This window comes from Dermochelys coriacea, chromosome 7 (genome assembly GCF_009764565.3).
Source record: "Dermochelys coriacea isolate rDerCor1 chromosome 7, rDerCor1.pri.v4, whole genome shotgun sequence".
Classification (NCBI taxonomy): domain Eukaryota; kingdom Metazoa; phylum Chordata; order Testudines; family Dermochelyidae; genus Dermochelys; species Dermochelys coriacea.
This window is the reverse complement of record NC_050074.1, coordinates 29,769,189-29,791,951: the sequence shown is the minus strand read 5'-3', so window position 1 is coordinate 29,791,951 and position 22,763 is coordinate 29,769,189. Positions and strand designations below refer to the sequence as shown.

General features: G+C 43.7%; 1 protein-coding gene across 17 annotated transcripts in view; it reads right to left on the bottom strand.

The window, feature by feature from the left end:
• The window catches only part of WNK2 (WNK lysine deficient protein kinase 2), a 187,444-nt gene that overhangs the window by 89,190 nt on the left and 75,491 nt on the right, over nucleotides 1-22,763 (bottom strand). For all 17 annotated transcript variants that reach the window (XM_038410290.2, XM_043519520.1, XM_038410289.2 and 14 more), the window contains exons 6-8: nucleotides 10,844-10,932; nucleotides 9,749-9,968; nucleotides 6,853-7,141 (exon numbers count right to left, since the gene is read on the bottom strand). In XM_038410290.2, the coding sequence (XP_038266218.1) occupies nucleotides 6,853-7,141; nucleotides 9,749-9,968; nucleotides 10,844-10,932 (598 nt within the window). The remainder of the gene's footprint in view (nucleotides 1-6,852; nucleotides 7,142-9,748; nucleotides 9,969-10,843; nucleotides 10,933-22,763) is intronic.

Below are 22,763 nucleotides of genomic sequence, written 5' to 3'. Positions count from 1 at the left end.
AGCTACACAAGAACAGATCCACCGAAATTACAACTGAATTCTAAGCAATTTTAATACACTCTACTCTTTCCTGGTTTTGTTATTACAAACTGAAAGCCTTAACATACCTGGACTCGACACCATAATAACTGGATGAAATAAAACTGCTTTATATAAGCAGTCATCTTGATCCAAGTTTTTAATGAATAGGAGCACAATTCACCACTTTGTCAGTGCTCATAATACAGAGAGTTAGCCTGACTAATCTGAAAAATTGCACAACTGTGGGAACTGGGCAAGAGTGACATCTTTGTCAAAATGAAAATAAGGCTTATAATGGCATTGTTAAATATTAAAGGCTTGAAAAAAGGTCTTTTCAAGTTTACTGAAGCCAGTAAAATATATCTGCACCGTTAACTAGCTTCTTTTTCTATAGATGTTGTTTTTACACTTGAAATAACCAAGGCAGCAGTAGTAAAGTTAAAATATCTTGTCACAACAGGGAGGAGTTAAAAACCTGGACCAAAAGTGGACTGTAGCAGACTTGAACCATAACTGTTAAAAGGATTTTGAATTAGAGTATGATTTTACCATATCTTTATCTAAAACCCTCCATCTTCCCCATCCCCTCACCTCCCACACCGGGCTTGCTCTACAGGGGTTTGAATAAAATGGGACCCAGAAGTGAGCCCCACTCAGTTTTCAGAAACTAACCTCCTAAATATGTTTTGAAAAAACTAAAACCCACCTCTAATTTTCCTCATTGCCAGTTTAAAAAAAATCAGATGCTGCCTGTTATAATGATGTAGGTATTTTTATAGAATACGGTTTCATGATTATAAATAGTTATTCAAGACCACAAAGGAAGACAGAGTGTAAATGAACGGAGCTAAAGCAGAAGTTCAGAGTCAAACCTAGATTTTCTTGGCACACCATGTCACACATAGATATTAAATTATTAATATAATCTCTGCATCCTCTCTCTCTATCACATGAACAGATAGGAAAGTGATTTATAGAGCTTTTAGACTCAATAGCACTAAACAAGCATCCAAAGACATGGGGTATGGAATTGCCAAAGTACAGCAAGAAATAAATTACAAGACGGAACCAGGAAGCAAGCTGGGTATAATATATATATATATTTACACCCTGTAAATTGTCAGCTCAAAGGTCACAATCTCAGTTAGCTATTATTTTTAACTAATTTAGTGTCTTTTATAAAAGGTTCTTCAAAGGCAGGGGTGGCCAACCTGAGCCTGAGAAGGAGCCAGAATTTATCAATGTATATTGCCAAAGAGCCACAGTAATATGTGAGCAGCCCCCCATAAACTCCCCCCTGCCCCCAGGGCCTCCCACCCACTGGCAGCCCCACTGATCAGCACCTCCCAATCAGCTGTTTTGTGGGGTGCAGGGAAGCTCTAGGGGGGAGAGGGGAGGAGCAAAGGGATAGCAGGCTCAAGGGAGGGGGCGGGAAGGGGTGGAGTGGGGGCAGAGCCTGTGGCAGAGCTGGGAGTTGAACAGTGAGCACCCCCCAGCACATTGTAAAGTTGGCGCCTGTAGCTCCAGCCCCGGAGTTGGTGCCTGTACAAGGAGCTGCATATTAACGTCTGAAGAGCCGCATGTGGCTCCGGAGTCAGAGGTTGGCCACCTCTGCTCAAAGGAGTCAGCTTATGTGAGCTAAGTATGTAATCAGAAAAAAAAAAAATAAGATCAGACCAAATCATCTTCTTCCAAAAGTTTTGAAAGTACTATAAACATTCTGTAAAGTTCTGAAAATATTGTAAGAGTAAGACAATTTTATGCCTTCTGAAAGTCTGCTGTTTCGTACTGAACTTGTTGAATTATTATGATGTTCAATACTCAAAAGCTAACTCAAGCACAATGCATGAACTATAAAATGGATAAGGATTTTGTATACTTATTTACAAAATACCTGAATTAAGGAATAAGCAGTCTCTGTGCTCCAAATAATATCTATTTATATTGAATAACGTCTATAATAAAATTCCAAAGCAACTAAAAGGTAGCATTGGCTTAACAGTGTAGGAGAAGAATCTATACATCAGTTTGTCTAAGGGGAGACCTTGGGATATACCCTTGTCTAAACCAAGGGATAATGCACCCTACATGAATGTGATTTTTCAAGCTCATTAATGTCTCATGCATTAATTGGTCTGTATAAACCCTGCTGGTGTGCACTAAAGGTTTTGAATACTACTACATTAAAATGGGCTATGGAACCATTAGCACGCACCAGCAGGTTCTATCTGGACCAATTAATGCACAATTCATTAGTGCGCTTTAGAAATCACACCCCCATATGGCACATCATTGTTCGGCATTGACAAGCCCTTAGTAAAACAGGCTAGAACAGGGTGGCCCCCAACTTTTTCTGAGCTTCCAGTCTAAAGTATTTTGCAATATCAACCTGAAAACCACTAATACTTAAAGTACACCAACAAAATTATAAATACACTCACAACTCAGTGAGATAGGGAAACCTGTCTTGCTGACAAAAATGTGTTCTGAAGGTTGATCTGCGGTGGGGAAAAGGGGACATGGTCTTAAATTATTTTTGATCACCACAAGACTGCAGTTTTTCCCCTAAATCACTGAAGAGAAACCTGAGGCTCAGAAATAGGAAAATGAAAGCTCTGCAACTAAAGCTGGGTACCTTCTCGTTCAGAAATGGCCAAAAAGCAGCCGAGTTTCTACTTAGAGAAAATCAGTTGGAGGGACTTGTATCATGTCTCACAATTTCGTCTTGCAATGGACCAGTGAGTGCTGTTGAGCCAACAGCATTTTGGTTGAAAGGGTTACTGATCAATCTTTCCCCCCCTATATCCAGGGTCTGCAAGTAAAACAGAAATACAGCTGGGTCTGAAGTTTCTTCAAATGAGCAAAGAGAAGATGGTCTTCCTGAGGATGGAAAGGAGATGCTATTTGCCAAGTATTCTGATGAATGTTTCCACACTGATCTGCATGGACAGGACATTCATATTCCACCCTTTGGGTAAAGAGTTCAGCTTGTCTTAGTGCCCAAATGTCAGCAAGGGACGCTCAGTGTGCCTCCCACGACAAGTTATTAAAGGAGTCAGCTAGGAAAATCCTGCACTTCTGCTCTTCATTAGAAGAGTTGTGTCAGCACCTCATCGTGTAAGAGCCAAGAACTTCACAACTTAACAGCATGATGAAGAACCTGGCATGGGCCAGCAGGCATTTTCTTAGTAGCAAGAATTTGTCTGGGTATGAAACAGTAGGGCCATGAGGTTTTAGATGTGATGTTCAGGAGCCATGTGACCAAGTCACTACCTTAAGCTGTCATTTCCTTGGCACCTTCCATGACAACTGCAATACACCACTCCCACTAAATGCGGAAATCTCTGACTGCTTCCTGAAGTGTCCAGTGTCGGCTCTCTTCTGTTGTACATCCTGGCACAGCTTTACAAAAGAACAAGCCTTCAGTAGAGCCATCATACACATCATGCACAAACTGCTAGAAACTGCCACACCTTTGTTTTCAGAGCAGTTCCTCTTGGACAAACTCATCTGTGTCACTAATGGAGTGAGAAGCAGTGACATCAGACAAGCCACTCAGTTCAGTGTGGTAGCTGAAACAAGCCCTGCAACTTTTGAAATCACAAGAGTTGCACAGGGAAGGAAACAACCTTCTGCAATGTTATACAATTTTCACTGCTGGGCCATTCTTCTCAATATCAAATAAGATGCCTGAAGAGCAATTGTGCTGACACTGCCGGTTGAGTAATCAAGTCTCATTGCTTTTTTCAAGACATGACATTGACTCCAGAAATAAAAGCCTCAGGTTCATCTTTCAGTAACTGATGTTTGGCATCTAAAAGCCTCCCGACATCAGCCAGCGCTTCAGGACATGCTACCTGACATGCTTTCAAGTCACATGATGTACAACCATACATCATACATTTGCTATTATTCCATCCTGTCCTTTTTCCTTTAGAGCCATCATTTGGACAAACTTAACGCCTTCCTTTCTACAACACAATCAGACTTTCTGAATCATCTCAGGGCAGAAGTTAACTGCAAAGACTCAAAGAATTGGGCAATACTGTCATGAGAGGTTCAAGCAGTGGCTTCATGCCATAGTAAATACAGTCAACAGCTAACATCTTGATTGTTCAAATTCAATGACTTTCCGTAATGACATTTTGCTTGGATATTTTCATTTCACATGGTACATAATTTTAAAAATATAGGTGTGTGCTGTTTTGTAGGAAGTTAAATTCAAGCACATACAAAGGTACAGATTCAATGCTATTTTGTTGTTAACAGAGTCTCTAGCAGCCTGATGCACATTCTAACATTCTGCAGTAGTCTATAGTAAGCTACTATCTGGGTATCTCGGGTTACAACAATGTGGTGGCCATAAAGGAACAAATAATTAAACGGTTTATGTCATGTATCTATTTTTATAACTTTTTAGCTGAACTGAATTCCACCCCCAATCCCTCTCCTCCACATTTTCTGCATGATCTGCAAAACCCTGGATATCTTATGCAACCCAGAGATTGCGAAACCCTGAATACAAAAATGCAGAAGTGATGTAGAAAATTATTGCATTTCTGGTAAAGTTAAAGTATATCAAAGAAGAGGGCTCAACAAGACTAGAGAATCCTCCAGTTACTCTATAAAAGTGATTTGCCATTAACGCTGCTGTATTGTACTATCCTTTGTTGATAAAGTTATAGCAAGTATTGCATCTTCCTGGTTTTATGTTTTTTCCCTTAAGGACAACCACGAAAGTAGCTACTGGACTAAACAAAAATTTCAGTATAATGGGAAAAATGCAGTGATTACAAAAAATTCATTATTTTATTTATTTTGTTTTGGACTAGGGTTGCCAGGCATCCGGTTTTCGACCGGAACGCCCAGTTGAAAATGGACCCTCTGGCTCCGATCAGCACTGCTGATGAGGCCACTAAAGGTCCGGTTGGCAGCACAGTGGGGCTATGGCAGGCTCCCTGCCTGCCCTGACTCTGTGTGGCTCCCAGAAGCGGCTGGCATGAAAAGCTCCTAGGCACAGGGGCAGCCAGGTGGGCTCGTGCACTACCCCCGCCCCGAGCGACAGTTCCGAAGCTTCCATTGGCTGGAAACTGTGGCCAATGGGAGCTGTTGGGGCAGCGCCTGCAGGCAAGGGCAGTGCACAGAGTCCCCTGACCCCTCTGCCTAGGAGCCGGACATGCCAGCCACTTCTGGGAGCCACGTTAGGCAAGTGCTGCCCAGAGCCCTCACTCCTTCCCCTCCGATACCCCCACCCCCTGCCTGAGCCCCCTCCCGCACCCAAACTCCCTTCCTGCATCCCTGGAGCCTGCACACCCAGACGGAGTCATCACCCCCACCCATACCCCAACCCACTGCCCCAGCCCAGAGCCTCCTCCTGCATCCCAGGCCCCACCCAGCACCTCGAAGCCTTTATCCCTAGCCACACCCCAGACCCCGCACCTCCAGCTGGAGCCTTCACCCCCTTCTGCACCCCAACCCCCTGAAAATGAGTGAGTGAATGAGGGCAGTGGAGAGAGAGCAACCGGGGGGGGCGATGAAGCGAGTGCTGGGGGCAAAGGTGTTTGGTTTTCTGAAATCAAAAACCCTATTTTGGACAAGTGTATGCTATGAAGTAAGAAGTTTCAGAAAGTATATGTTCACCTTTTTTTCAGAAAATTAACAAAAAGTGAAAAAGGAACATTCGTAGTATTTTGAATATATTAAAGGACTATTGTACCTTTATCACAAATTGCAAACTCGTGTGCATTATTTTACCCTCCTCCTCTCAACAGGGGCACAACTGTAGGGGCTGCAAGAATGGCTAGCTCATCTGACAACATGGTATGAGCCAACCCCACTCAGCTCTGTAGTAGGGCAAGGGACTGTCTAAAGCTAGAGGATCCCAATAACACATTAATTGGCTCTCCTTTAAAAACAGCCATGAAAGGGTAACTTACACTTGCTCCCTGTTTAGGGATAAGTGTCAGTCCCTCTTACACACATTCGTACTGCCATGTCATGTGTGCCTCACAGAGAGCACTTCTAATGGATTCATGTTTGTTTTTAAGAGCTAAATTTTACAGTTAAATTTTAAAGGTGGTGTTGAAGAGCAGATCAGTTGACTTTGTCATGACACAGAGAAAGGGTAACGTTAAAACTATTCTGAATACACGTTATTTTTGGAATTACATCTAACAGGGAATGTGATTAGACAGCATTTAGATATTCTTTTCCAAAACTGAAGTATTGGCCTCTTTTCACAGACCTTATGCAAACTTACATGAATTACTGTAAGAATTCTTTTTTTGAACCTCCTAAGATTTTTTAAAAAATTCCATATTTAGGAACTAGTACCTCTTGTCAATGTCTAAGTACGTATAATACCTCCAACACTGATTGCGTTAGGATTTCTAAACATTAGAAAGCAAAACAAAAAACACACTCAACCCAGCCCCCTCTCCAAAATAACATTAATTTCCGTCTTGTGAATCAATACGGAAAGTTTAAAGGTTTTATTTTTAATATTGGATTTTTGAAAAAATATATTTTAATGCAGTTAAAAGTACTTTCAGTTTTCTTGCTATTTTATTCACTAATTTATCATACCTTAATCTTTCATATGTTTAGTCACCCTATATCTGTAACATTAGTCAATGACTGATAGATAATGTAGAAGTTTTTTTTCTTGAATTCAGAATACCTCTAGTATTTAGAATTTAGACTTTCCTCTAGTGGGCAAAATTGTATGAAAAGTGTACAGTTCAGAGCACTGACAAGTTGTGGATTTCATCCATTTTATGCCAGGAGAATCATAACTGCTCACACAAGAAGCAACGCAAACATGATACTTACATGCAACAGATGTGACGCTGGTGGGGAGGTTATGCTGAAATAGATGCTGGTCAGCTTCTGCTTCCTCTAGGTCTGACAGAGTTTGTTGACCAGTGTGTGAAATGTACGTTACTTGAACCTGTTGTGCTTGTGGCACCTTCAATTTCTCCAAACATTCAGAAACTTGACGGTCCTCTGATTGTATCATAGGCCAAATTCTCTCTCTTCTCCACTGAATTAATGCTACTCTGTCACGTATTGACTTTGCAACTATCTTAACATCACTTTCATGAAAAAATCCAGAGTCAACCTGCAGGGAAGGCATATAAACTTATCAAATGCATGTACATGTGCATTTTAATCTGCATCTCTTCATAGCAAAGAAAGGATGGGTTTGAAATAACATGAACCGTGCATCTGTTCCTCACAGAATCAGGAATTCCATATAGTTTTAAGTTAAACGTTTGGCACTGAAGTATTTAAGAATAATAATTGCTTGCCCTGTACTCCTAAGAAGGACCTACGACCATTGCAAGAACTTTCTAAGCACTCTTCACAGGAGCAGGGATGCTTACCCTCAGAAAGGCACCCTGGACATATTCTTTTTCCCTCCTGCCCAACCACAAGACCATTGGCAGTTTACTTTTTGGCTGCTTGTATGAAAAAAGGCACAACACAGCATGGAGGATAGCTGCAGACAGGTGACATGTACCGATAGGCACTTGCAGACATTCTGATGGACTCCCAGCTCATAAATTGATGTCCCTGGACTAGGGACGTAGAAAGTGCTACTTGTAAAAATCTTGTGGTGAAAATAGGAGCTTTTGGGGAGCTAATTAACAATGTGCTCAGGTGATGAGTCACATAAGCTCACAGAGCCTTCTATGGCAAAAAGAAAAGTCAATTTTTTTATTCAAGTCCAGACGGGAAGAGAACTGAAAATCTGTCATGTTAACAAGTTCTAAAATTATATTCATTCCTACTTCACACTTTCATCTAAAAGAACGCTAAACTTATAATAAAGGCACAATTTCTTTCAATACCACCATTTGTGAAATGTAACCACAGGTTGTCAGCCCACTTGTAAACATGCCTTATTTCAGATCTTTCCTGCTTTGCCTACATGGATTCTTTAAATGGGTTTGTTACTTAACTTCATGAGTTTTGAAACCTCTTAACTATCATCAAATTTCATATGCCCAACACTATCTTCTCCACAAGCATCGACAACAACACACATTGGCAAAGCATAGGGTTTCTACATTTGCCAACAATTTAGAATTAATAAAAAACCCACTTACTTCAGGAATACATGTCCCTTTTTTAAAAAATGGCTTAGGAGCAGATAGTATTTATATAAATCTGTTAATCATTTTGAATAAAATACGTTATTTTTATAAAGTCTGGAGGAGGGAAAGATGATATAGCAATTTGAGGTGATCCTTTGTGGGTAATTCTGCCTAAACAAAATAAAACTATCTTCCCTCTTAAAAGACATTTCACATAGGTAGTACAAGTAAGTTGCAGAACTTTAAAAATGTCAACAATTTTCATAAATGTTTAAATATGGTTACAAAAACATGGTAACTATCACACGGCAAATTTGAATAAGATGAGTTCTGTCAATGTATTGCATGAAACATTACATAGCAATTTCATGTCAAAGTTAGGAAGATAGAGCAGGCCAACTTTCTTCCTTCAATGTATTTGGGAATGCTACGTTATGGATAGAAGTGAAAGCTAAGCAAAAATTACACTATGAAAATTGTTGCCTTCTTGGCAGAACAGAAGTGATGGTGATACTGTCACTAAATAAAATCCCACAGGGGAAAAAAAAAAAAATGTAGAGTCCAGATGAAGTGTTCTTTGCTCATCCTGTTTTCATGAAGCATTACATAAATGTGTTTTATCATCTGCTCCTCTGAATCTGTTATGAAATGAGATAAATAGCTCATACTTCTAATTATTTTCATGTTTTTGTCCAAAAAAAAAAAAGTTGCTTTAGTTTTAAGATACTGTTATGCTTCGGATACATATTTATTATTAATTTAAGATTGTTTCCCCCTGTGCAGCTTTATACTATATGTTGGCCAACAACCACAGCCACAGCCACTTCATACTTTCTAACTGTTTCCCTCACGTGTGTCTAATTAACTGGTCTAACTTCAGATCACATTTGTTAGCAACTTTCTTGGTCTTGTCAATCTTATCTAAAAGTAAACTTTCGATGGGGAAAAAAATCAATTGCATTAAAGTATGCTCCAGAATAATATTACTTTTTAAGAACAACATAGTGGCAGTTAGAACATAAAAGTTTTCTAAAACAAAGACCAGAACATTTTACAAAGGAAGATATAAAAATTAATTAAGTTAGATATATCCACCACTATTAAAAAAATCCTCCTCTTCCATCACTCTTTATACTATACTTTGATATCAGCTACCTGCTTAATTTTATCAGCTCAATGCTTCTTTATAGAGGATTTTTCTTATCTAAATTCTTCCTAATTTTTCAATGCCAGAAGAGCTTTTTGAAAAGATGGAAAAGGTGTTTGTGAAAAGCATAATGGAAAATGTCTTGCAATTTTTGTTTGCAATTTTGAACTTTTCCAAACAAGTCCACTTGTAGTCTGAAATTATCCTTGATTTAAGCAAGTCTCCAATCAACTCTGAAGACATAAAACAGATAGAGATGGGTTACATAGTTTTCTTTTGTCTCTTCCTGGGATTAAACAACATGTTTTACCAGATTATTAGTTTTCCCTCTTTTACTACTTGAGTTTTCTTCCAGCATTCATTCTAAAACTAATTTTAAACTAATTTGAGTGGAATTTACTTTACCAGATTTGCTCCTGCTGTCCTTTGAGATTTATGTACTACTTATATATATATTTTTGTCAGGAGAAATTTATTTTACCATTTCTTGTGCAACATCATCAGGAGTTTCCTTCTCCAGATCAAAAGTAAACTCAATGGCTCCATTATCTTTGGGTTTTCCTTTCAGTTTCTTAGGATCTTCTACCCAGAGTCTTAAGGCAATAGAGGATTTCCTACCATGGTCTTCTTCTGCAAGTTCCACTCTTACCCCAGTATCTTCAGCAAAAAAGGCATGGCTTAATAAGTCTTTAATTTCATATCTGGAACAGATGATGTCCAAAAAGAATATCAAATACTGCATAATTTAAACACTTTCAATTAAGTATTTAACAACACAAATAGAAAGGCCCTATAAAGGCAAGGCTAACAACAACAGCATGCTTTGCATGCAGTCATAAGAAATTTGTATTCTTAGTAGATAGAAGTAGCATGTCTAGTATTTTTAGGAATCCTTGGGAATTAGACATTTGCTATTTGGCAGAGCTTCAGCATTATTCATTTATGCATCAAGTGCTCCAAAGAAGCAGAGGGAAACAGAAATGCAGTTCCTTCCCAAGACTGCTTACAAATCTGTGATTCAATAAGACACAGGTGAGAGTGGGCCCCTCATCTGGTCTATAGGATTCATAGATTATAAGGCCAGAAGGGACCACTGTGATCACCTAATCGACCCGAGACTGGACTCTGAAGCTAGACAAATTCAAATAAGGTGTGGTTTGTTTTTTAAACAGAATCTAAATACTCACTGGAACAACTTATCAAGGTGTGCGGTGGATTCGCCATCACATGAAGCATTTAAAGCAAGACTGGATGTCTTTTTTAGAAAGACATCCTCTAGTTCCACCATAAATTATTGTGCTCATTGCAGAAATTGCTGGATGAAATTTTATGGAATATGTTAGGCTGGAGGTCACAAGAGATCAGAATGGTCATTTTTGACCTTAGTCAATAAAGAGGAGGGAGGGTTGGGTTTATTTTATTATCTTGATCTTTGCCGGTGGTGGTGGTGGTGGAAGTAGTCATATGGTATACAGCATTGTGTACTTTCTTCTATACAATGAACACCCAGAGAAGCTTTAATAAATCTGAACATAAAAATAAATTTTCCTACAAAACTTGGCCATTTGAAACAAACCTTTCTTCTTTATTTTTGCAAATACACTCCCCAATTATCTCCTTAATTTCAGGATCAGTAACTTTCTCAAAACTTGCTGGCTTGACACCCTAAAAAGGGGGGAAAAGAGGTCATTAGTTTAATAGAAAAAAAATCACAGTAAGTCTGTAGGAATGTTAATTGTGGAAAAATTGTACTAAAATCCAAGATAACCACTTGTTTAAGTTTTAAGTATTAATTTGGAATGGAAATAAGATATTCAACAACTTCCAAAACTAAGTATCACTGTACTTTGAAACAAGCAGGTTATTTTGCATATGTCACACTGAAATTCATCATGCAAACCTCCCTCGTCTTTATTACCAACATGTGGCAGCCATGCTTTTTTACCCTGGATGGACTCTGCAGCCAACATTTAAGGAATGACAGTGTTTCAAGTCTCAGTTTTTTCCCTTGAGATGATTTGGTTTTAATGTAGGTTTTTAAAAGGAGGTTTTCATTAACTCTTTAAACACTAAATGGACACAAAATATTCATTTTTTTCGGGTGGTCATTTGCAAGATGAGTCACAAAATGTGTTTTCTCACATAGGTACAATATTGCAGTAGCAAACATGAAAGATCAATACAATATTCTGAAAGCCATTCTCCATGTAATCTTTCAGGTTGCTGAGGGGTGGGGTGGGGTGTTAGCTGGGGGTAGGGGTGGGGAAGAGAATGGAGGGCAGCAGAATTGGAATCTGCTCAAACAGCTCCTATTTGTTTACACATTTCCCAGCTGTTGAGTAAATCCTGTAGAAAGTCAGTGGAGACATTCGGGAGAAAGGGTGTTATCTCTACTGTAACCTGATGCAGGACAAACTTCATTAGCTTCAAACATTTTTACATTCTGGGCACAATCCTTTCCCCTGGTACAGCCTTTGATCCAGCTCAGGTGGTAGCTAGGGGATTTCTTTCAGGTATCCTTGTGGGTGGAGAGGTTCTCTCTTTAGCCACCTGAAGACAAAATGGTGGGGTCTCCCAGGGCCTTAAATAGACTCTTTCTTGTGGATGGAAACCCCCTCCTCTCTCCTATGAAAAGTTCAGCTCCAAGATGGAGTTTTGGAGTCACATGAGCAAGTCACATGTCCATGCATGACTCAGTTTTTACAGGCAGTAGCCATTGCTCAAACGCTACCTTGAATGTCCTCATGTAGACTTCTTATGTGGATTGGAGCCTTTCAAGATCCATGGTCCATTAAGTGCTTCTTGATTGGACACTTAACTTGCAAATTCCTTTATAAAGAAGCTGATCAAATGCTTTACAAAGGCTACTTAAAAATCAAGCAAGTACACAGCCAATATTCATAACTTCAAATACAAAAAATGATACATGCATACAAATAGGATTAATAGATTCAGTAGATCATAACCTTTACAGAGATATGTTGCATGGCATATGCAACATAAAACATATTCTAGTTATGTCATATATACATTCATAAACTTATTTCCATAAAACGTTATGGGGGGGAACCATCACAAGGAGAAAAAGTGCCAATGTAACCCCTGCCTCTAAAGAGGGCAGTAAAAGAGGTGATGCAGGCTGCTAAATACAGAGACCTCTAAAAACTGGAGAGAGATAATAGAGAGGCTTAATAGTATGAGTTGTGGCAGGAAAAGAGCATGGTGGAAAAAAAACAAAACAAAAAAAAAAACAAAAAAAACCCCACCACAACACACACACAAGGGCAGTCAAAGATCATCTCCACCTGCTTGCTGATAACATAGGTACCTGTCTCTAGTCAAGCAACACTCTTTATGGGATACACACTTCACAAGACTTTTATATCCTCCTGCATATATAGATTTTGCTTGTATGAGAAAGTTTTAAGTCACAAGCTACAGTATGGTTTGTATGCTCTTGTGTCTTTCCTTGCTGACCCAAGTGGGAACAAGATAATTAGAAGAAAAACTGGACAGTTGATATGTAACACAAAGCAATGAATTTCCAATACCTGTGTAGACAGGCATTTCTGATATAGAGAAGAGACTACAGTAAACTAAGAAAAATTATGTTTTAATTCTTGTTTATAAGACTCATTTCTAATGATCCAGTAAAAAAACAGCCCACCCTTCTAATGTCCTTGTCAAATCAAGCAGAATGTACTAACAGGGCCTCGTGATTTATGACACTGCTCACTTGTCCCCATGCAACACAATTGAAAGCTTTCCTATAATTACTATTTCAAGAGCAAGACGTGAGAAGTCTGGTAGTAGAACAGTGATAAGAAGTATACAGTTCTAGACAAGAAGTTCTATTTATCCTTCCACTTAGACTCAGTCTACACAAAAAAGCCTGCAAATGAAATATATACATAAAAGGTGTCTACTGAATAAAATTGGTCCGAAGGAGATTTTGGGAAAGCAAGTTTTCTGTATTTAGGCCCCACTTCAGCAAGGTACTCAAGGACGTAAGTACTCCCACTGAAGTCAATGGGACTACTCATGTCCTTATGTATTTTACTATTTACCTAAAAGACAGCATCTCACGAAGCCCAAACTTCAGTGGAGTTGAGCACCTAACCCCCTTCAGCTTCTTCTAAAATCTCATCCTAAAAGAACAATACTACTGTGGTAGACAAGAAAAACAGTACATTAGACTTCAGGCTCCATCCAAGGCTATGCTGTCTTTGAGATTAGCAGTACAGCTCTTCAGAAAAGTTCTGCACTTAAACCCCGATACAGTCAAGTAAGTAAGTAAGCAAGCAAGCAAGCAAGCAAGCACAACTTGAATAGGACTTAAGCATTTTTAAGTATGTTGCCCTCAATAAATGTACCAATAGAATTTCAGTGGGAGCTGGGCATCTATCTCCCTTAAATGCCTATGAAAATCCCAGACTTAGACTTCATTTTGAAGTTATATTAAAGGTCTGATAGCACATCAGCCTTAAATTCAGGTTATGACTTGCCTTTGTTCTCAAACTGGCTACTTTAGTTTCACTTTCAGCTCAAAAGATTCAGACATGTTGTCATAAATATAAAAAGGGAAGGCTAACCACCTTTAAATCCCTCCTGGCCAGAGGAAAAACCCTTTCACCTGTAAAGGGTTAAGAAGCTAGGATAACCTAGCTGGCACCTGAGCAAAATGACCAATGAGGAGACAAGATAATTTCAAAGCTTGGGGTTGGGGGGGGGAACAAAGGGTTCTTTCTGTCTGTGTGTTGTTTTTGCCGGGACCAGAGCAGGAATGCAGGTCAGAACTCCTGTAAAGGACTAAGCAGCAATCTAGTTAGATATGCGTTAGATTCTGTTTTGTTTAAATGGCTGATAAAATAAGTTGTGCTGAATGGAATGTATATTCCTGTTTGTGTCTTTTTGTAACTTAAGGTTTTGCCTAGAGGTATTCTCTATGTTTTGATTCTGATTACCCTGTAAGGTATTTACCATCCTGATTACAGAGGTGATTCTTTTACTTTTTCTTCAATTAAAATTCTTCTTTTAAGATCCTGATTGCTTGTTCATTGTTCTTAAGATCCAAGGGTTTGGGTCTGTGTTCACCTATGCAAATTGGTGAGTATTTTTATCAAGCCTTCCCCAGGAAAGGGGGTGTAGGGTTTGGGAAGATTTTGGGGGAGAAAGACCTTTCCAAGTGGGCTCTTGCCCTGTTATGTATTTGTTAGACGCTTGGTGGTGGCAGCAATAAAGTCCAGGGGCAAAAGATAAAATAGTTTGTACCTTGGGGAAGTTTTAGCCTAAGCTGGTAAAAATAAGCTTAGGGACTTTTTTTTATGCAGGTCCCCACATCTGTACCCTAGAGTTCAGAGTGGGGAAGGAACCTTGACACATGTAATTTATGAATTTTGAGAAATCATCGAGTGGACATACAATGAGACAGAGCCTACCAGAGCTTTGCCCAGAAGAAGGGGAAAATAATTTTCTATTCAGGTGAAAGGAAAACATTCTAGAGGCAACAGACTGGGGTGATCCATAAAACAAAACAAGGATAGACTGGATGAACGCAGCTCTTTGATTAGTCACATCTGAATTTTAACCACCCACCCAACCTCTTTGCCAAACTTTCCCTAGAAGGAGCTCCAACTGGGCAATACAAGAAAATTTAAAGTAATCGAAATTTTTTTTAGTATTAATCCTTTATGCCCTAAAATCCTTATATTAAGCAATCAGCAGCTCTTATGTTAAGTATAAGTCAGTACCTAGACTTTCTTGTGAGGATAACCTTGAAAACCAATGTAAAATGACAAACAGATTGTCAGCTTTTGATATTTTCCCCTCCATTATGTGTCACATATTCATGGTCCTGCCCGAGGGCTGGCCTTTGAGAACTCAACACTACGATAATAGGGCTATTGGTTTTTAGAAAGATCCCAGACCAATTTGGAGCTGAGGGGTGGTTCTAGCTACACTACCATGAAGGGCAGCTATAAGCTCCCTTCCAGACAGCTGCCTGCAATTGTACCAACTCCCTGGATGAATAATCATTTGCTACAAGAGTAGCAGCGTAACAACATGAGACACAGTTTATTATATAGTAGCTACAGCACAGAGGCTGAAGATACTGGACTACAATATAATAATCAGGAAGGTGAAGAGGAAGGATGAAACTTAACAGTCTAGTCATGCATCTTAAAATGTGTCAATACTAAAGATAAGAATTATTTAATATGCTGCAAGCAAAGATTAGGTTGAATATCTGGAAAGACTTTCTGAAAGTCAGTCAATAAATAACAGTGTTAGCAATTCTTGCAATTTTATTGTATGCCTCTTGACATTTCTTGCTCTTAAAGCTCCAGCTCCTGTTTTTTGTTTTTTTTTAAATCTCAGCTTTCCATTAAAAAAAATGGAAGAAAGTTTCTAGGCTTCATGGTTATTGGACAAATTATTGAAAATGTTTCCCCAGCATGTCCTAAAGGTTCAAAAACCAGAAGGCAAATAAAATTAATCCAGTAGTATATCTTTGTATATAATATTTAATTTCATTATTCTGGGGGCCTGACTCAGTTTTTGAACTCTTTGGGTTGGCAATACTGCAATGGGCTACTCAAAAGGCTTCAAAAAGAAGTGGTAAAATTATTGAAACAATAAAAACTAGATTGAGCAATACACTAAAAAGTTCACTATAGGGAAAAATTTTGCATTGGGAAGAAGATGGGCTGGAAAATCTAATAAATACTCTATTTCTACAACTCTGTGACAACTGGTCTGAGACTGTTGGAACCAGTGACCTGGAGATTAAGAGACATTGTTGAACTTGATGTCTAGTTAATTTTTAAAATAAAGTAAGTTTAAAAGTATTTGTACAATTACTGCATCTACCCCTAAATCCTTCTGCCAATTTTGTGGTTATACCATAAACTTCAGGACTATTTCTTCTCCCCTCTCTGGGAGTGTGGAAGACCCAAACAGAGGAAAATAGTTGACTATACAAGGGAAGAGAGAAACTAGCTAAAGGAAAGTACTGCTAAATACACCATTTAAATTTAATTTAAAATTTAAATTTAAAAAAGGTATTTTAATCTCTTAGGTTACAGTAATGTCCAATGTTACTTTCAACAACAAAAGGTAAAAAAAGAGAGAATTTTTTTTTTGTTTAAAGTTGACTGTGTTCCTTTAAAACGTCTCTTGTATTACCAGACTTTCAAGTCATAGAGCTACGTGCCAAATATCTTGAAGTGTTGTGGCTTCTGAAAAAACAGTTGCTTACCTTCTCGTAACTGTTGTTCTTGTCCATGCCACATTAGGTGTGCGTGCGCTGCCTGCACGAGCGTCGGACACTTTTTCCCTTAGCGGCTCCCGTCGGGCCGGCGGGGGGCCCCCCCTAAGTGGCGCCACTGTACCGTGCATATATACCCCTGCTTCCCGACCCCCTCCTGTTCCTTCTTGCTGGCGACTCCAACAGAGGGGTAGGAGGGTGGGTGGTAGAATGGACATGAACAACACATCTCTAAGAACAACAGTTATGAGAAGGTTAGTAACAATTTTTTCTTCCTCGAGTGCTTGTTCATGTCCATTCCACATTAGGTGAATCACAAGCTTACCTCTGGAGGAGGGTAGGAGTCACAGAGCAACTGACTGGAGGACCGCTCTGCCAACTGCCGCATCCTCTCTGGCCTGCTGGTTGACCACGTAGTGGGTCGTGAAGGTGTGCACCAAGGACCAGGTGGCTGCTCTGCAGATCTCCTGGACAGGGACCTGTACCAGGAAAGCTGTGGAAGTCGCTTATGCCCTGGTCAAGTGGGCCGTGACTGCCAGGGCCGGAACACCTGTGAGCTCATAGCATGCCTGGCTGCAAGACAAGATCCGCTGCGCCGACATGGGGAGGCCTTTCATCCTCTTGGCTACGGCCATGAACAGCTGCACGGATTTATGAAAGGGCTTGGTGCGCTCCAAATAGAATGCCAGCGCATGACGGACATCCAGGGTGTGTAGGCTGCGGTGACTCGAGTCCGTATGGGGTTTTGGAAAAAACACCGGCAGACAAATGTCCTGGCCCAAATGGAATTGTGAGACCACCTTCGAGAGGAACTTGGGGTGTGGTCGGAGCTGCAACTTATCCTTGTGAAATACTGTATACAGTGGTTCAGAGGTGAGAGCCCTCAGCTCAGACACCCTTCTGGCCGAGGTAATGGCCACCAGAAATGCCACCTTCTAGGAAAGGTGGAGGAGGATGTAGGTAGTGAGGGGCTCCAAAGGAGGTCCCATGAGCTTAAAGAGGACCAAGTTAAGGTTCCAAGGAGGGACTGGAGGGCGTGAGTACGGAAACATCCTCTCCAATCCTTTAAGGAACCGGCCCACCACTGGGTGGGAAAACACCGAGCCCCCCCGAAAACCCTGGATGGAAGGAGGAGATGGCTGCCAGGTGCACTCTGAGTGAGGATGGGGCCAGCCCCTGTTGCTTGGGGTGCAGAAGGTACTCTAGGATGGCTTGCACCAAGGCCTGGCACGGCTGCATCTGTCGGGGCTCACACCAACACGAGAACCTTTTCCATTTGGCCATAGAGGTAGCCCTGGTAGAGGGCTTCCCACTGCCAAGCAGAATCTGCTGCACAGGAAGGGAGCATTGGCTTTCCGAGGCATATAGCCACAGAGCTTCCACGCCGTCAGGTGTAGTGATTGCAGGTCAGGGTGGAGAAGCCTTCCGCCGTCCTGCACGATGAGGTCCCAGTGAAGGGGCAGGACTACCGGGGCCTCCACCGACAGCTCTAGGAGCGTTGTGTACCAGTGCTGGCGGGGCCATGCTGGGGCGATGAGGATCATCGCCCCCCTGTCCCTGTGTCACCTTGAGCAGGACCTTGTGTATCAAGGGGAGCAGGGGAAAGGCATACATCAAGTACCCTCCCCATAGGATCACAAACGCATCTGCGACTGAGCCCGGGCTTTGGCCCTGGAATGAGGAGAACCTCGGGCACTGGACATTGACCCTGGTGGAAAACGGGTCTACCGGGGAAACCCCCATCTGCGGAAGAGTGAAAGCACGATGTCCGCTCTGACTGTCCACTCGTGCATGCTGTACGACCTGCTGAGGTAGTTCACCAGATCGTTTCGCACCCCCAGGAGATACGACGCCTCAAGGTGAATGGCGTGGGCTATACAAAAGTCCCAGAGGAGGAGAGCCTTGTGACAGAGCGGCGAGGAACGGACCCCACCCTGCTTGTTTATACAAAACATGGCAGTAGTGTTGTCTGTCAGAACTGTCATGCTGTGACCACTCAGAGTGGCATGAAAGGTCTGTCACCAGCGTCAGATTCGGCCGCGAGGCAGCAAAGGGGATGCCTTTCCAAACCACAGGCTGGGACTGTCACCACAGCAGGAAGTCCAGCAGCGGTACACCCGAGCGAGCCACGCCTGTAGTGTCCTGAGCCTCACTCTGGCATGCCTGACCATGTGCGTGCATGCTGCCATGTGGCCCAAGCCACTGCTTGCTGGATAGCCTGGAATCGGGATACTGGAAGGCTTGCCCTGGCCTGCACCGCGTCCAGGACAGCCCCTAAGAATTCCACTCTCTGCGTGGGCAAGAGAGTGGACTTGGGGATGTTGATCAGAAGCCCCAGCTCAAGGAATAATCTCAGGGCTACCTCCATGGGGCCCCGCACTTCCGCTTTGGATCAGCCCGCCAGGAGCCAGTTGTCGAGGTACGGGTAATCCCGGATGCTCTGCCTCCATAAGAAGGCCACCACCACCGCCATGCATTTCGTGAACACCCATGGGGCCGCAGCTAGACCAAATGGGAGAACCGCAAACTGGTAATGTTCTTGGCCCACAGTGAAGTGCAGGAACTGCTGATGTGCTGGGTGGATGGCAATATGAAAGTACGCGTCCTTCATGTCAAGGGCAGCATACCAGCCCCCCCAGATCCAGGAAAGGGATGATGGTGCCCAGAGAGACCATGCAGAACCAGGCCTTGACCAGGAACTTGTTGAGCCCGCTCAGGTCTAAAATGGGACGAAGGCCCCCCTTTGGCCTTGGGATGAGGAAGTACTGGGAGTAGAAACCTTTCCCTTTTAGGCCATGCGGCACTGCCTCTACCGACCCTGCCTCTAGCAGCGAGCGAACCTCCTTTTCTAGGAGATGCTCATGAGAGGGGTCCCTGAAGAGGGACAGGGAAGGATGGTGGGAGGGAGAGAAGAGAACGGCAGCGAGTACCCATTCCGCACCATGTGCAAGACCCAATGGTCCAATGTACTGCTGGACCACGCATGGAGAAATGGGACAGGCGGTTCCGGAAACAAAGGGACGGATCCGGTGACTGGTCTGGTACGCTGTCCCCGAGCGCACCTTTAAAAGCCTGGCTTGGTGCCCTGCTGGGATTTGTGCTGGCCTTGGTTCTGGCCTGGCGCATTATTTTTATTATTGTTGTTCCGCCATCGCCTGTTATCCGTGCCTCGCCTACGGTAAGGCTCATGCCTATGACGAGACTGTTACTGGTGCTGAGGGGGAGGCTGCGGCTTAAAGGGCTTCCTCTGTGTCACTGAGGTGTGCATACCCAGCGACTTAAGTGTAGCCCTCGAATCCTTGAGGCGATGCAGCCTCGCTTCTGTCTGGTTCGAAAAGAGCCCGGACCCTTCCAAGGGTAGGTCCTGAAGAGTATTCTAGACCTTAGGCGGCAGGCCTGACTCCTGAAGCCACACTGAGCGCCTCATGACCACCCCCGACGCGATTGTTCTGGCCGCTGCGTCTGCTGAATCCAGGGAAGCCTGGAGAGAGGTCTTAGCTACTGCCTTGTCGTTGTCCACCAGGGCCGTAAACTCCTGTTGGGAACCTTGCGGGAGGTTGTCCTTAAACTTCCCCACCGCCGCCCAGGAGTTAAACTTATGCCTGTTGAGGATGGCCTGCTGGTTAGCAATCCTCAACTGAAGCCCCCTTGACGAGTTCACCTTTCTGTCAAAAAGGTCCAGGCGTTTTGCCTCCTTGGCCTTAAGGGCCGGGGCCTGTTGTCCATGGCGCTCCCTTTCGTTCACTGCTGAGACCACCCGGGAGCATGATTTGGGTGGCAGAACAAGAATTCTTAGGCCTTTGACAGGGCAAAAGTATTTGCGCTCCACACCTTTGGTCATTGAAGTGCTGGAGGCCCGGGTCTGCCGTATAGTCTTATAATTCAATTGGATGGTCTTAATGAGCGGGAGCGCTATTCTAGATGGACCTTTGGGGCTCAAAATGTCCACCATGGGGTCCTCCTGCTCAACTGTCTCCTTGGCCTGCAACTCCAAGTTCTGGGTGACCCTATGCAGTAGCTCCTGGTGAGCTCTGTGGTCTATGGGTGGAGGGTTGGACACCGCTGTACCTACCACCGCCTCATCCGGGGATGATGATGAGGTTACCAGCTGCTCACCCCCCTTTGGCTGGTCATCCTGATCCCCTTCTCCCATGGGAGGGGCCTCCGGCTTGGGCCAGGGCAGGAGACCTTGGGGCGGCACCAGCCTCCATGCTGATCTCTCCGGTTTATCCTGGGGGGATGCTGGATGCCTGGATACTGTAGCTTCCAGCGCCGTCGGGCATCGGTGCAGGGACCATGACCATTGCACCAAGTAGCTCATCTGGACGGGGCCCCTTGGCGCTGTTGATAGGCCCAAAGAGTCCAGAAGGGCCAGTGACCTGGCGGCCCCCATTGGGGGTGCCAACCCATCTGAGGGTCCCTGCTGTCCGGAGCATGGTGCGAGTAACTCTAATGGCCGGAATTGGCACCGGATTCTGGTGATGCCGACCGCAAAGGCTACGGTGGTGCTGACGATCCGTGCCGGCGGGAGATAGACGAGTGGCTCCTAACCAAATGGGAGCGGGACCGGTTCCGATATCCCCAGGACCCGGAACAGGATCTGTATCCCCGGGACCCGGAACAGGATCTGGACCGGCGTTCCCGGGACTGGGATCGGTGTCTGCGGGAGTCCTCTGGAGAGGGCTGTCTCAACTCCTCCCGGTGTCTCTAAGTGGTGCCGGAGAGCGTCGTGCCCCTTCCATTACTTCCTCACGCCGACCCACTCCTGGTATCGTGACTTCCTTCTGAGCCACAGGTAACTGGGAGTCTGCAGATGCGGAGCTTCACTGGAACCAACTCTGGGAGTGATGCTGGGACAGTGTCCTTGAACGGCACACCATTGCCAGCTTACCCCTCGACGGCACCCGTGGCATGGGTGCCAAAGGATTCTCCCTGTACAGGAGGGGGCTCGTTGCTGACTACTCAATGAGGTCCTTCGCCGCCTCAAAAGGTGCCAGGTGTGGAGGGCTGATCCATTATGTCCTTGAGCCCATCATTCACATTGAGCTCACTTAGGCCTGGGCTCGGTGGGACTTGTGGTGCTGAAGCCACCGGTGCCAGTGCCGGTACAGCGACCTTCCCGCTCTTATCGGTGCTCGGGGTCTTGGAAGGCGCTGGCCTCCTATGCGGGGAACATCTGCACCTTCCTTTTGGCTGCGTCGTGGGACGCGCTGGAGAGGACGAGCGATGCTGGGCGTAGCCTGGCACTCTGGGGCTGACAGCTTTCGGTGTTTAGCTGGTGCCGGGTCTCTCAATGGCTCCGGGGCACTATGCACCGAGGAAGCCGGAGCCGACGTCTGGCGCTCTGGGCCCGGTGGATGCAATGCAGCCTCCATCAACAAGTGCTTCAAAACGAAAGTCTCTTTCTTTCTTTGTTCTTGGCTTGAACGCCTTGCAAATCTTACACCGTTCAGTTAGACACGAGTCATGGGGGTCACTAACTGGAAAAGGCTTGCAGCACGTGGCACAAGCCGTAAACCCATGGGCCTACGGCATGCCCTGCGGCCTGGGGTGGGTGCTGGAAGCCTCCAAGCACCTACTCACTAAAGTGTCTACAACAAAGGTATGCTAACTAAGTGATAACAGCTAATTAACTCTGAGAAAGGCTAAGGGACTGCTCTCATATGAGAGAGAGAGAGAGAGAGAGAGAGGTTGTTCCAACGCCGCCATGGACAGTAAGAAGGAACTGGAGGGGGTTGGACGGCAGGGGTATATATGCATGGCGCAGTGGCGCCACTCAGGGGGTCCCCCACTGGCCTGACGGGAGCCACTAAGGGAAAAAGTTTCCGATGCTCGTGTACGCAGCGCGCGCGCGCTCACCTAATGTGGAATGTATGTGAACAAGCACTCGAAGAAGAATGGTCTTAACTATCTATGAGGGAAACTCTTTTTCAGATAGAATAGTGTCTCATTACAGTATGCTGCTACCGGACAAATGGTATTCAACTAGTGTTTCATAATGGGAATCACCCTGAAGTAGTATTTTGTTTATGTTCTCTGCTAATGAGAAGAGATTTGTACTGGGAAGAGAATATTAAATCACCACCACCCACGTGGCATGTCGGTGTAAGTTCCAGCTGAACGAGAAGTGCTAGAACAACTCTTGTAGCTATTTGTCAAATGTGCCCCCTTGACAAGACCCATATCAAGGTCGGGGCCTTGCATAACAGTGTGGGGTCCCCAAAGAGCT